Source organism: Pelobates fuscus, chromosome 4 (genome assembly GCF_036172605.1).
Source record: "Pelobates fuscus isolate aPelFus1 chromosome 4, aPelFus1.pri, whole genome shotgun sequence".
NCBI classification, from domain to species: domain Eukaryota; kingdom Metazoa; phylum Chordata; class Amphibia; order Anura; family Pelobatidae; genus Pelobates; species Pelobates fuscus.
In genome coordinates this window covers 9686558-9703167 of record NC_086320.1, presented here as the reverse complement: position 1 = coordinate 9703167, position 16610 = coordinate 9686558, and the positions used below count along the sequence as shown (strand labels likewise).

General features: G+C 44.7%; 1 protein-coding gene across 2 annotated transcripts; it reads right to left on the bottom strand.

The window, feature by feature from the left end:
• Nucleotides 1-7910: 7910 nt before the first annotated feature.
• Nucleotides 7911-13536, bottom strand: LOC134607683 (uncharacterized). Of its 2 annotated transcripts, none has more exons than XM_063450225.1 (2): nt 13445-13536; nt 7911-9572 (listed from the first exon to the last, which is right to left on the bottom strand). In XM_063450225.1, the coding sequence occupies exon 2, from the start codon at nt 9498-9500 to the stop codon at nt 8325-8327; it is 1176 nt and encodes a 391-aa protein (XP_063306295.1). In that variant the 5' UTR covers nt 9501-9572; nt 13445-13536; the 3' UTR covers nt 7911-8324. The 2 variants fall into 2 exon arrangements, with proteins under 2 accessions (XP_063306295.1, XP_063306294.1); XM_063450224.1 differs by having other exon boundaries at nt 7911-9563.
• Nucleotides 13537-16610: the final 3074 nt, after the last annotated feature.

Below are 16610 nucleotides of genomic sequence, written 5' to 3'. Positions count from 1 at the left end.
CGGTGCTGGTAGTGTGCTATGTGGGTGAGGGTGTTTGTGTGTGCGCGCTTGTGAGGGTGCTGTTAATGTACTGTGTGTGAGGGTGCTGTTTGTGTGTGTGTGCGCTTGTGAGGGTGCTGTTAATGTACTGTGTGTGAGGGTACTGGTAGTGTGCTGTGTGTGTGTTTGTTAGGGTCCTGTTTGTGTTTGTGAGGGTACTGTTAGTGTGCTGTGTGTGTGAGGGTGCTGTTAGTGTGCTGTGTGTGTGTGAGGGTGCTGTATGTGTGTTGGTGCTGTGTATGTCTGTGGGTGCTGTATGTGTGTTGGTTCTGTGAATGTCTGTGGGTGCTGTATGTGTGTGGGTGCTGTGTATGTCTGTGGGTGCTGTATGTGTGCTGTATGTCTGTGGGTGCTGTGTATGTCTGTGGGTGCTGTGTATGTCTGTGGGTGCTGTGTATGTCTGTGGGTGCTGTGTATGTCTGTGGGTGCTGTGTATGTCTGTGGGTGTTGTATGTGTGTGGGTGCTGTGTATGTCTGTGGGTGCTGTATGTGTGTGTGTGCTGTATGTGTGTGGGTGATTGTGGGGGTGGAGGTGGGGGTACATTACTTGCTATCCCCCCTCCCTTCTTACCTTTTGTAGGGAGGGGGGATCCTTGTTGCTGCTGATTCCATCCCTGGTCGTCCAGTGGAGAGTGAACTCTAGCCCCTCTGGGGCTAGAGTTCACTCTCGCGAGATTTGAGCGTTGCCGCGGCAACGCTCATATCTCGCGAGAGGAACCCGGCAGAGCTGCCGGCAATAGCTCCGCTGGGTCCTCTCCTCCCTCCCTCCCTGCATGTGGGTCAGTGAGGAGGGAGGCTGAGAGCAGAGCCGGCGCTCGGATAGCGCCGGCTCTGCATGAGCCGACAGGGGAGATCCTGAGATCTCCCCTGCCGGTCTCAATATACATAGGCGTGCCGCGGGATTAGGGTGTGCCCAGGCACACCCGGCACACCCCGTGCGCACGCCTATGCTCTGTATTGGTCCACAGATGTGTGCATTGACGTATGCTATTTCAGATGTTGTGTATGTTTGAATAAATATAAATTTTTTGGATGCAAAACACTCGGATTCAATTATTAGAACACTAGTGTGTGACAAACGAATATTCCAAGAAAGGCTAATTTCCTACAGTACCCATCCCACAGGTTCATCCTAATGTGGGGCCAAATTGTACCAGGCCTGCCCGGTAATTGCAGAACCGGCCGCTGTCTTGCCACTATAGGATACAGTCTCTCCGCGCCTGGCCGCTCGTGTGCTCGGGCGCGCGTCTTCACCCGGCCGCACCAGTGCTCGAGAGCCCACCCCCCACTGCCATAGGCAGGGGTTTTAGTGCGCAGGCGCCGCAATTGGCGGCAAAACCAGCGCCATTCCCGTAGGGGAGGATATTTTCCACAGAAATTTATTGTATACCAGAGCAAGCAGATGTTTAATGTGCATATCTGGTGTATATACCAAAGCAAGCAGGCATTTAATGTGCATCATCACTATTATCATACGGGATGGCTTATTAGCACCTTCTTCACCTACTACTTAGCGCTGACCATTTGTGTTACTGCTGAGCGCTGACCATTTGCGTTACTGCTGAGCGCTGACCATTTTGCACTATTGCTGAGCGCTGAAATTTTTTATTTTAGTTTAGTCATTATTGCTGGTAAATTGTTTTTTGTAGCTCTGTATTTATTGGTATTTTACTAATAGCAATTTTCAATCCCTAGGAAATCATTATGTCAAAAAAGAAAAATTGACTCTGAGTGCAGGGTATTCAAAGATCAGTGGACTTACAATTACTTTTTCACGCAGTACAAAGAAAGAGCTGTTTGTCTGATATGCCAGAATTTAGTATGTGTTCAAGAAACACAATTTGCGTTGACACTACGAAACTCAACATAAAAGATAAATATGATTGTTTGGTCGGACAAGTGAGAAAAGATAAAATATTAAAACTGAAAAATGGATAGACAACTCCGCAAAATACTTTTGTGAAGCAAAAGCAACTAAATATATCATTGCGAGCAAGTTTTCAAATTGCCAAGCTCATAGCGCGCACTGGCAGACCATTCGTAGAGGGAGAATTTGTTAAAGAATGCATTCTTTCTGTTTCCAAACAGATGTGTCCAGAGAAGGCCAATTTATTTAGTACAGTGAGTCTTTCAGGACCTACAATTACACAAAGGATTGAAGAAATGGGGGAAAATTTGCATCTGCATTTGCAAAACTCCTCAAAAAAATTGCTATTTTTCATTGGCACTCGACGAAAGCAATGATGTTCGTGATTCTGCACAACTTCTAATTTTACTTCGTGGGACAAATGATTATTTCGATCTCACAGAGGAGCTTGCTGCACTGAAAAACATCAAAGAAACAACAACAGGAGGAGAGGATATCTATGAAAAAGTTTGCCAAACTGTGAATGATTTGGAGATGGACTGGACTAAACTAGCAAGTGTGACAACTGATGGTGTTCCTAGCATGGTGGGGTCTATGAAAGGAGTGGTTGCACGCATTAACAAAGAGATGGACAAACACAACCATTCACATCCAATAGCCATACACTGCCTCATCCACCAACAAGCACTGCGTTGTAAATCACTGAAGTTGGACTCAGTCATGAAAAATTGTGGTATTTTGTGTTAACTTCATTAGAGCTCATGCACTAAACCACATACAGTTTCAGAAGTTTCTGTCTGAGCTAAATGTTGCCTATGAAGATATTCTGTACCACACAGAAGTCCGTTGGCTGAGTCGAGGGCGAGTTTTGAAAAGTTTTTATGACTTACTTCCACAGGTTTCTGCTTTTATGCTTTCGAAAAACAGTACCAGAGCTCAAAGATGCAGAATGGAAATGGCACCTTGCCTTTTTGACAGATGTAACCGAGCTACTCAACAGTTTTAAAGGTCAACTTCAAGGAAAGGGGAAGCTCATCTGTGATATGCATTCACATGTGAAAGCATTTCAAGTAAAATTAGACCTCCTCATTAAACAAGTCAAGGAGGAAAACTTCTGCCATCTCCCCCCAAACTCAAAACCTGTTGGCGGAAAAAACAGCAGTTGCATTCCCAAACAAAACATGTATGGATGTACTAGAAATGTTGCAAAAGGAGTTTCAAATTATATTTAAAGAGTTTCGTCTCCATGAACAGGACATACAGCTTTTCCGGAACCCATATTCTGTGGACATTGAAATTTTTATCCGATTTACCAAATGGAATGGGCCGAACTACAGAATTGCGACTCTTGTGAGGGAATATATCTTGATTCCAATGTTCAGCGTAATTTAGGGCCTACATCTCGTGCTCTTTATATGTATTGAACTTTTTTCTCTGTAAAGTGCTGTATAAGTATCAGCATATTTTTCAAACTATAGTCCGGCCCCCAACAGTGTCTGAGGGACAGGGAACAGGCCCCCTTTTAAAAAGTTTGAGGACCCCTACCCTAATGCATGGCCAAATTATACACCTGTCCTCCAAGCCCACCCTAATGCGGAGCCAAATTATACCCCTATTTTCATAGTTACATAGCTGAAAAGAGACTTGCGGCCATCAAGTTCAGCCTTCCTCACATATGTTTTTGCTGTTGATCCAAAAGAAGACAAAAAACCTAGTCTGAAGCGCTTTCAATTTTGCAACAAACTAGGAAAAAATTCCTTCTTGACCCGAAATAGTTTAATCATCTGTATAAACTCTGACAAAACCACCTTTTCAGGCAGAGAATTTCATATCCTTATTGCTCTTACTGTAAAAAAAACAAAACGTTTCTTTGCCTTAGATGAAATCTCCTTTCTTCCAGCCTAAATGCGTGACCTCGTGTCCTGTGTATAGCCCTGTTTATTAATAGATTTCCACATAATGGTTTGTACTGGCCCCGAATATATTTGTATAATGGGGCTAGGACAAACCATTATCTGGAAATCTATTCCCCCGAGCACACCCTAAAGCAGGGCCACATTATACCCCTATCCCCCAAGCACACCCTAATGCAGAGCCAGATTATACCTGTCTCTCAGGGACACCCTAGTGCATGGCCAAATTATATCCCTGTCCTCCAGGTATCATTATTATTTATATAGCGCCAACAAATTCCGTAGCGCTTTACAGTGGGTGGACGAACAGACACGTTGGACACACAGTAACAGAGGGGTTGAGGGCCCTGCTCAATGAGCTTACATGCTAGAGGGAGTGGGGTATAGTGACACAAAAGGTAGGATAGTATTAGACTAATGACAGTTGGAAGAGAGGAATCAGTTGGGAGCTATTAACAGTTTAATTGATACGCTTTTATGAAGAAGTGTTTTTTTAATGATTTTTTGAAGGAGTGGACTGGGTGAGTATCTAACGGAGGAGGGAAGCGAGTTCCACAGGAACGGTGCAGCCCTCGAGAAGTCTTGAAGGCGAGCATCAGAGGTGGGAGTACGGACAGAAGATAGACGTAAGTCTTCAGCAGAGTGTAAGGGTCTAAATGGGACATACTTGTGTATTAGGGAGGATAGATAGGTGGGAGCAGCATTATGAAGAAATTTGAAAGAAAGAACCAGAATTTTAAATTAAGCCCTATATCTTACAGGAAGCCAATGTAGGGACTGAGAAGGGTGAGGCGTGGGCGGACAGGAAGATGAGCCTCGTCGCCGCATATATTATAAACTGTATGTACACCCTAATGCAGAGCCAAATTATATCCGTCTTCCGAGCACACCCTAAGGCATGGCCACATTATACCCCTGTCCTCCAGGTACACCCTAATGCAGGACCAAATTATACCTGTGTAGCTCGCTCTTGGACCTTTCTGGCTTTGGGCTGTTTGTTTTCTTTTTGTTGAAAGTTAATCTCTATATACAAAAGCGAATGCAGCTCAAATTGAAGAAAAATTTAATGCTGGCCATGATAGAAAGGTGTCAGAACACACATTGCATCGCAGTTTGCAGTGTATGGGGCCGTGACCATGATGATCCCTCCCCATTGCTGAAAGCACCTTCAATAGGGACATGTGAGCCAGAACTGGACCATGTAGCAATGGAAGAAGATTGTCAAGTCTGATGAATCACTTTTTTGGGGGATGGCCTGTACATGTGCAAAGTTTACCTGGGTAAGAGATGGTAGCAGGAAGCACTATGGGAAGAAGGCATTCCGGCAGGGGCAGTGTTACTTTGACACCTACCACCTACCTAGAGATTGTTGCAGACCACGTTCCGCGGTCCTGTGAAGTCCATGTCAATGCATCAGATCGGTTTTGGAAGCACGAGGGGGGGCCTACATGATATTTGGTGGTTTTAATGTTGTGGCTGGTCAGTGTAGAGTTGACAGCTTCACTCACCGTGGGGTAACAATGAGGTACAAGTGAAAAGAATCAGAAAAATTAATAGGGGAAAAAAGTCTAAGCTGTCTTCTCTGCACTTGAACCAACCACAAACGGATATAACAATTATAACCGCATCACTGTGATAAACGGTGAAGGAAAATATCACAGACCGTAAGATACGGGTAAAAAAAACGACACGCTGCTGTTATTATAACATGAGATCAGCCAAATGCTAAAATTGTTAAAATAAATATATCTTTACACAGTTATATGCAGTTAGAACATTTAACTCATGGCCATTTGATTAATAGGTTACTAGTTATTTGCACTTTGTATAATCATTGCTCCAATTGTAGATAACTGATGGCAGGAAATAAGGAAATTACAAAAAGTACTAAAAATAATAAATTGTGAAAAGTATCATCCACCCCATTAATAACTCGCAGCTTAAAGAGGGCATTAAACGCATGAAGGTGTTTGAGTAAATGCAGAGAGGTTGAATTCCAGAGCATTAAAGGGACACTAACTGCTTCATCTCATTGAAGTGGTTATAGTGTCTGGCGTCCCCTGGCATCGTCTTTCCATTCCATGTTAAACAGTTTTAATACTAAATGAGAATTTCCAGCAGCCCACCGCCTCTGCTTGGACTAATGAGCAAGTATTACCCTGAGCAGCAATGGGTGGCTGTGATTGGTTGAGAATGCCAGCTAACAGCCTATCACAGCACTCCCTGCTGGTTTGAATCAATATAGCTAGAAGGAAATGTGTAGTCTGTCCCTTGGCCACACCTCCACTGGGGGCAGGGCTGTGTGTGATCGGGGGAATCTGTTAAACTTAGCAAAAATGATTAAACTTTTAAATAAAAATTCCAAACATTTGAAAAAAAACAAAAAAACAGAGCTGCATAACAGTGTGTGGATGTGGGGGTCTTTTATGCAGAATGGCTTTGTGTGTAAGTATATAGCACAACAGTGTCAAGGGGAGTTTATATATTTGTATCTCCATAACAATGAATACATGTATAATATGTGAAATTATAGCGTTAAGATGAGTTCCTTTTGCAAACGAGGTTCTCAAGCACTGCAGAAGTGACCAAGTCAGACACATGGGTTCTCGGGATCCTGTCCTTATCATGCGTTCACAGCAGTTATAGGGTAATTGTTCTATACGTGTAATTTATTATGGAATTCAATTCATGTCTCACATTATTATAATTTAAGTCACTACTTGTTCTACTCAAAATAAAAACTTTGATCTAAAAAAAAAAAAAAAAGTCAGTCTGTTACAACAACAGACTGTACACTTGATAAAAGTCTTCAAGGAACACTATGTCAGGAAAATGTATTTCTGACCCTATAGTGTTACAACCACCATCTAGCACCCTCCACCCCCTAAATATCGCAAAATCTTATTTTTATTCCAGCCTGCAGCTGATGGCACTGCCCCTGATCTGCCTACTTGGCTGACATCTTTAGAAGTGTCGCTCAAAGCCAATCACAATGCTTTCTCACAGCAAAGCATTGGATTTTGCTGAGACTGTCTAGGAGGCAGCTCAGGGGCAAAGCTAGCACAAGTTAAACACAGCCCTGGCCAATCAGCATCTCCTCATAGAGATACATTGAATTAATGCATCTCTATGAGGAAAGTTCAGTGTCTCCATGCAGACGGTGACTGACATTCAATGTCTCCATCGCCTGCATGGAGACACTGAACTTTTCTATGAAAAGACAGTGTTTACTGAAAAGAGCCTGAAGGCAATGATTTTATTCACCAGAACAAATATAGTAAGTTGGAGTTGCTCTGGTGACCATCATGTCCCTTTAATATAGACATAATTAGGAGAAAGGAGAGTGAAATTGTGTTTTTTTTTTATTGAGTGCTTCCAAGAAAGTCATTTATTGGAAGCATGATATTACTTTAATTCTGTAGGACAAAAGTCTTAAAGAGACTCTAAACACCAGCACCCATACAGCCTAATGTAGCAGGGGTGGGGCACAGAGCCTTTCCCTGCAATCTGACTATTGTAAAAACTGCAATCTCTGAGAAAAGGCAGTGTTTACTACTGTCCATTAGGCCACCTCTAGGGGCTGTCACTCAGATAATAAAATACTCTGACAACTCCTGCAATCTCTTATGTAGTCAAACTCTGCATGACGATGCTGAACGCTTCCCATAGCAATGCATTGAGCCAATTAAGAACTATGAGGAGATGCTGATTGCTGTGCATGTGCAATTGCCCCCCAATGTTTCAATGATGATAAGCATGGCCATGGGGTAGGAGCGGTGGATGTGACAAGATCAGCAGGGTGAGGAACCAATAGTGAGTAAAACATCTTTATTTTACTTGTTATGGGGACCCTGAATCTGACCAGATAGCACACGTTTGTGTTCCGTTAAATGTTGGTTGTGCTAGGTGACAGTCGAATGTATGTAAAAATAGAATAAAAAGAAAGAAAAAGATTCTGGGCTATACATAGCAACATCTACAGTAACACCAATGGAAAGGACAATGTTGATACCGAACGCGCATACTCTTACATGTGAAAGTATGTTATGTCGCAGGAACATTACCATCTGATTGTAGAAACCGCCCCAGTGTATGCTCGACTCAGGACACTTTATTTAGCTAACATGGTGGAGGGACTATTGGCTGCCATTCATTTGGTAGGGGGTCATTTGTGACAGCACAGTGCCGAGTCTGCATTTGCAGTGACCACTATAATGAATATACTTATATTCTACTGGAAATTGTGAATTTTGGGCCATGATAAAACCACTGCATTTAGCCTTGGGAATGGGCTCAAGATTATAGAAAGTTGTGGTGGTAATGCTGTGTTAACACAGTTACTGCACAGGCAAATCAAGAAAGGTTTATAACATATACCATGCACAAAAAATCCTGCTCAGCTTTGTCTGCTTTAATAAATGGTTCAACCATTCACTCTGTGCCTAAAATCTATAAAAGGTAAGTGTAGTCTTTTTTCCTTCAAATCCCAGGAGTTAAACAGGTCGTTATAGGAGCCACGTGTCAGTGTGCTGAATGCAGTAACAGGACTGCAGCAAAACTTCACTGAGCTCAAGGTAACTCTGTGTTGGCCAGCAAGGTAATAATCTGTGGGAGTTGAATACCTGAAGTTTAGGGGTCCCAGATTTTAAAAGGTCATACAAACATGTCCAGCGAGTCTGGAGCGCCACACGGGTTCTGCGATTTAGAATGATACCCCTAATAGTTTTCTTCACCCGGAGTTCTTTAAGGGAAGGTAAATCTAGATGGTTAAAGACAAGTCCACGGCTCTGAGAGACATCTAAAAACTCCAAAGACTTGGATTCCAGGGGATAGGAGACTCCAAGGTCCTTCACCGGGACCAAAATCTGAAGGATCAAAGTCTTTAACTTTGGAAGAGACCTTGTAAGTTTTTGCATAGTCTCTGGTTGGACCCCTTTGAATACCCAGAAGTAGTTTAACTCCAATGTGCTCAGATGTTGGAAATGTGTGAGGAGAGAAACTGAATGCTCTGACCAATCAAAAGGGAGTTTCATGCGGCTCAGTTTTGGAGAAGTTCGGGTTAGCTGCTTAAAAAGTGTCTGAAAACTATTGAACTGGTCTGTCTTTGCCATGCATATTTGGGCCATGCTCTCAGGAGGATACAAATCCAAAGGCTCCAAGTGTGTTAAAGTCCAGTTCAGCTCCAGCTCTCTTAATTCTCCACAATGAACTTTGTCCAGGAACTGCAGAAGGAAATCTGCCCACTTGGTCCTTTGGTCACCAAGATCAAAGCTGGCCCGGAGAACCAGCAAGCTGGCTCCACGGGATGCCAAATGGTAGGCATATTGGTGCACCCACTCTTTCCACCTCTCAAACTCCCGAAACGATGCCAACACACCATCCATACCAGAGATAAAAGCGCCCAACCTCATGAAGTCAGCGACTCTCCACAAACGAGGAGTGCGCATCAGTTTGCTCCAGTTTGAACAAACCAGTGCAGCGGTGCATTTCTCAACCTCGGAGAGGAATGAAAAAATGTGGAGTTGGCAATCAACAGGCAATAGGCAAAACGGGAAATTAGTCTTTGTCTTTAACCCATTTTGGGAAGAAGATAATGTGTCAGAAGATGATGCCACTTCACTGTCATTAGTCTCTGATGAAGTAGAAGGGTCGTGGCGCTGAAGTTTTCTTTCTCTGTACATTTTCACTTATTTCAGCTTAACTTCACATACTTCTGGACTGTAGGGATGTTGACTTCACATGTCCTAAGAGAACTGAAACAATATACATGGTGGTAAATATGGCCTGACATTGGGAGAACACATTTGATTACAAAAGCAAAAATATATTAGGTATTAAAAACAAAAATGTGGATCTTATTTAATAATGTAGTAGATATACCCTCAATGAAAACATACATTTAATTATGCATTTTTTTCAGCTCTGGGTATATCTAAAACAGCTTGTATAATCTGTAGTTCTTGTCTGCAGCTTTCCCCTTCTGACCCCAATTTATATTAAAATCTGCACATTTTGTAAAATAAAAACAAGGACACACAAACTTTTAAGCTAAACTGCATTAGGGGTCTGTAGTGTCCCTTTAACATTTCTTAAGTCTGACAGCAATTATATAGTTAGCGGGGACGCAAACCGTACCCCACGCTACAAACCGTATCTGTGACCCACACCACACGCTACGAACCGTATCTGTGACCCACACCACACGCTACGAACCGTATCTGTGACCCACACCACACGCTACGAACCGTATCTGTGACCCACACCACACGCTACAAACCGTATCTGTGACCCACACCACACGCTACGAACCGTATCTGTGACCCACACCACACGCTACAAACCGTATCTGTGACCCACACCACACGCTACAAACCCTGTCTGTGATCCACACCACACGCTACAAACCCTGTCTGTGATCCATACCACACGCTACAAACCCTGTCTGTGATCCATACCACACGCTACAAACCCTGTATGTGATCCATACCACACGCTACAAACCCTGTATGTGATCCATACCACACGCTACAAACCCTGTATGTGATCCATACCACACGCTACAAACCCTGTATGTGATCCATACCACACGCTACAAACCCTTTATGTGATCCATACCACACGCTACAAACTCTTTATGTGATCCATACCACACGCTACAAACCCTTTATGTGATCCATACCACACGCTACAAACCCTGTCTGTGATCCATACCACACGCTACAAACCCTGTCTGTGATCCATACCACACGCTACAAACCCTGTCTGTGATCCATACCACACGCTACAAACCCTGTCTGTGATCCATACCACACGCTACAAACCCTGTCTGTGATCCATACCACACGCTACAAACCCTGTCTGTGATCCATACCACACGCTACAAACCCTGTCTGTGATCCATACCACACGCTACAAACCCTGTCTGTGATCCATACCACACGCTACAAACCCTGTATGTGATCCATACCACACGCTACAAACCCTGTATGTGATCCATACCACACGCTACAAACCCTTTATGTGATCCATACCACACGCTACAAACTCTTTATGTGATCCATACCACACGCTACAAACCCTTTATGTGATCCATACCACACGCTACAAACCCTGTCTGTGATCCATACCACACGCTACAAACCCTTTATGTGATCCATACCACACGCTACAAACCCTGTATGTGATCCATACCACACGCTACAAACCCTGTATGTGATCCATACCACACGCTACAAACCCTGTATGTGATCCATACCACACGCTACAAACCCTGTATGTGATCCATACCACACGCTACAAACCCTGTATGTGATCCATACCACACGCTACAAACCCTGTCTGTGATCCATACCACACGCTACAAACCCTTTATGTGATCCATATCACACGCTACAAACCCTGTATGTGATCCATACCACACGCTACAAACCGTGTGTGATCCATACCACACGCTACAAACCGTGTGTGATCCATACCACACGCTACAAACCCTGTATGTGATCCATACCACACGCTACAAACCCTGTATGTGACCCATACCAAACGCTACAAACTGTATCTGTGATCCATATCACACGCTACAAACTGTATCTTTGACCCATAGCACACGCTACATACCGTATCTGTGACCCATACCACACGCTACAAGCACAGTTACTAAAGAATAACTAGAGGAGGATTTATGGTACTTTAAAAAACTGCCGTAGTTCGACAATATGGGGAATACAGAGAATAAGGGACAATAAATAATTCTGAGAATTCATAATTTAAGCTAATTTATAGTGAGCTCAGAGTCTGATTGCAGGATGAGGCAGACTGTCCAGATCGGATATTTTATTGTCAGTTCAGGGACACCCATACACCTCTCCCCCCCACACTCCATACACCCTATACTCCCCCTTACACCCTTTCATACCCCCTCCATACACCCTATACATCCTACACCCCCCTCCATACCCCCTACCTCCATACACCCTATATCCCCCATGCCTCCATACCCCCCATGCCTCCATACCCCCATGCCCCCTATATCCCCCATGCCTCCATACCCCCTATATCACCCCATGCCTCCATACCCCCTATATCCCCCATGCCTCCATACCCCCTATATCACCCCATGCCTCCATACCCCCTATATCCCCCATGCCTCCATACCCCCTATATCCCCCCATGCCTCCATACCCCCTATATCCCCCCATGCCTCTATACCCCCTATATCCCCCATGCCTCTATACCCCCTATATCCCCCATGCCTCTATACCCCCTATATCCCCATGCCTCCATACCCCTATATCCCCCATGCCTCTATACCCCCTATATCCCTCACACACCCTTTACCCCCATACACCCTATACCCCTTATATCCCCCCCATGCCTCCATACCCCCTATATCCCCATGCCTCCATACCCCTATATCCCCCATACACCCTACATCCCCCATGCCTCCATACCCCCTATATCCCCCCATGCCTCCATACCCCCTATTTCCCCCCATGCCCCTATATCCCCCCATGCCTCCATACCCCCTATATCCCCCATGCCTCCATACCCCCTATATCCCCCATGCCCCCTATATCCCCCCATGCCTCCATACCCCCTATATCCCCCATGCCCCCTATATCCCCCCATGCCTCCATACCCCCTATATCCCCCATGCCTCCATACCCCCTATATCCCCCATGCCTCCATACCCCCTATATCCCCCCATGCCTCCATACCCCCTATATCCCCCCATGCCTCCATACCCCCTATAACCCCCCATGCCTCCATACCCCCTATATCCCCCCTATATCCCCATGCCTCCATACCCCTATATCCCCCCATGCCTCTATACCCCCTATATCCCTCACACACCCTTTACCCCCATACACCCTATACCACTTATATCCCCCATGCCTCCATACCCCCTATATCCCCATGCCTCCATACCCCTATATCCCCCATACACCCTACATCCCCCATGCCTCCATACACCCTATATCCCCCCATGCCTCCATACCCCTTATTTCCCCCCATGCCTCTATATCCCCCCATGCCTCCATACCCCTTATTTCCCCCCATGCCCCTATATCCCCCCATGCCTCCTATATCCCCCATGCCCCCTATGCCTCCATACCCCCTATATCCCCGCCATACCTCCATACCCCCTATATCCCCCCATGCCTCCATACCCCCTATATCCCCCCATGCCCCCTATATCCCCCCATGCCCCCAATATCCCCCCATGCCTCCAAACCCCCTATATCCCCCATGCCTCCATACCCCCTATATCCCCCATGCCTCCATACCCCCTATATCCCCCATGCCTCCATACCCCCTATATCCCCCATGCCTCCATACCCCCTATGCCTCCATACCCCCTATACCCCCCATGCCTCCATACCCCCTATACCCCCCATGCCTCCATACCCCCTATATCCCCCATACCCCCTATGCCTCCATACCCCCTATGCCTCCATACCCCCTATGCCTCCATACCCCCTATATCCCCCAAACACCCTCCCTCCCCCCATGGCTGTGCACTGGGGGCAGCACTGAGCACACTGGCGGTAGGTAGCAGGACAGGCGGTGCAGGTAGGTGGGTATATCCTGTATTAGATGATGTATCACTGGGCTCTGGGCTTACCATTAATAACAAGCTCAGTCCTGCTCTCTCAGCTCCTGCCATCTTCTTCCGTGTTTACCGAGCTTGTTGTCAATAAAGTTTAATGAACCTGCCGCTACAGCCAATGCAGCGTTGTGACAGCGGAAGCCGCCATGTTACTACTCCCGGAAGTCGGTTGGTGCTGGGGAGGAGGTTGCGCCATCTTGGTACACCTGTTAATGGATGGAAGTTATTAGCACTTGGTGTATTCTGTTTGGTAACATTGGGATGTCAGAGCTAAACAATGACTGTAAAACTCATATACCCATGGGGATTAACCATACACAGTGAGAATATGAAGGGATTATCTGAGAGACAGACAAGAGGGGGGCAGGGAGAGGCTCCTAAATTCCTCTATATCAATGATAAATAATGGGATTATCCATACACAGTGACAATATGGAGGGATTATCTGAGAGACAGACAAGAGGGGGGCAGGGAAAGGCTCCTAAATTCCTCTATATCAATGATAAATAATGGGATTATCCATACACAGTGACAATATGGAGGGATTATCTGAGAGACAGACAGGAGGGGGGCAGGGAAAGGCTCCTAAATTCCTCTATATCAATGATAAATAATGGGATTAACCATACACAGTGACAATATGGAGGGATTATCTGAGAGACAGACAGGAGGGGGGCAGGGAAAGGCTCCTAAATTCCTCTATATCAATGATAAATAATGGGATTAACCATACACAGTGACAATATGGAGGGATTATCTGAGAGACAGACAGGAGGGGGCAGGGAGAGAATCCTGAATTCCTCTATATCAATGATAAATAATGGGATTATCCATACACAGTGACAATATGGAGGGATTATCTGAGAGACAGACAGGAGGGGGGCAGGGAGAGGCTCCTAAATTCCTCTATATCATTGATAAATAATGGGATTATCCATACACAGTGACAATATGGAGGGATTATCTGAGAGACAGACAGGAGGGGGCAGGGAAAGGCTCCTAAATTCCTCTATATCAATGATAAATAATGGGATTATCCATACACAGTGACAATATGGAGGGATTATCTGAGAGACAGACAAGAGGGGGGCAGGGAGAGGCTCCTAAATTCCTCTATATCAATGATAAATAATGGGATTATCCATACACAGTGACAATATGGAGGGATTATCTGAGAGACAGACAGGAGGGGGGCAGGGAAAGGCTCCTAAATTCCTCTATATCAATGATAAATAATGGGATTAACCATACACAGTGACAATATGGAGGGATTATCTGAGAGACAGACAGGAGGGGGGCAGGGAAAGGCTCCTAAATTCCTCTATATCAATGATAAATAATGGGATTATCCATACACAGTGACAATATGGAGGGATTATCTGAGAGACAGACAGGAGGGGGCAGGGAAAGGCTCCTAAATTCCTCTATATCAATGATAAATAATGGGATTAACCATACACAGTGACAATATGAAGGGATTATCTGAGAGACAGACAGGAGGGGGGCAGGGAAAGGCTCCTAAATTCCTCTATATCAATGATAAATAATGGGATTAACCATACACAGTGACAATGTGGAGGGATTATCTGAGAGACAGACAGGAGGGGGGCAGGGAGAGGCTCCTAAATTCCTCTATATCAATGATAAATAATGGGATTATCCATACACAGTGACAATATGGAGGGATTATCTGAGAGACAGACAGGAGGGGGCAGGGAAAGGCTCCTAAATTCCTCTATATCAATGATAAATAATGGGATTATCCATACACAGTGACAATATGGAGGGATTATCTGAGAGATAGGCAGGAGGGGGCAGGGAGAGGCTCCTAAATTCCTCTATATCAATGATAAATAATGGGATTATCCATACACAGTGACAATATGGAGGGATTATCTGAGAGACAGACAGGAGGAGGGCAGGGAGAGGCTCCTAAATTCCTCTATATCAATGATAAATAATGGGATTATCCATACACAGTGACAATATGAAGGGATTATCTGAGAGACAGACAGGAGGGGGGCAGGGAAAGGCTCCTAAATTCCTCTATATCAATGATAAATAATGGGATTATCCATACACAGTGACAATATGGAGGGATTATCTGAGAGACAGACAGGAGGGGGCAGGGAAAGGCTCCTAAATTCCTCTATATCAATGATAAATAATGGGATTATCCATACACAGTGACAATATGAAGGGATTATCTGAGAGACAGACAGGAGGGGGGCAGGGAAAGGCTCCTAAATTCCTCTATATCAATGATAAATAATGGGATTATCCATACACAGTGACAATATGGAGGGATTATCTGAGAGACAGGCAGGAGGGGGCAGGGAGAGGCTCCTAAATTCCTCTATATCAATGATAAATAATGGGATTAACCATACACAGTGACAATATGAAGGGATTATCTGAGAGACAGACAGGAGGGGGGCAGGGAAAGGCTCCTAAATTCCTCTATATCAATGATAAATAATGGGATTATCCATACACAGTGACAATATGGAGGGATTATCTGAGAGACAGGCAGGAGGGGGCAGGGAGAGGCTCCTAAATTCCTCTATATCAATGATAAATAATGGGATTAACCATACACAGTGACAATATGAAGGGATTATCTGAGAGACAGACAGGAGGGGGGCAGGGAAAGGCTCCTAAATTCCTCTATATCAATGATGAATAATGGGATTAACCATACACAGTGACAATATGAAGGGATTATCTGAGAGACAGACAGGAGGAGGGCAGGGAAAGGCTCCTCTATATCAATGATAAATAATGGGATTAACCATACACAGTGACAATATCAAGGGATTATCTGAGAGACAGACAGGAGGGGGGCAGGGAGAGGCTCCTAAATTCCTCTATATCAATGATAAATAATGGGATTAACCATACACAGTGACAATATGAAGGGATTATCTGAAATACAGACAAGAGGGGGGCAGGGAGAGGCTCCTAAATTCCTCTATATTTATGATAAATAATGGGATTAACCATACACACTGTCAATATGAAGGGATTATCTGAGAGACAGACAGGAGGGGGCAGGGAGATAATCCTAAATTCCTCTATATCAATGATAAATAATGGGATAAACCATACACAGTGACAATATGAAGGGATTATCTGAGATACATGAGGAGGGGGCAGCTAGAAAATCCTAAATTCCTCTATA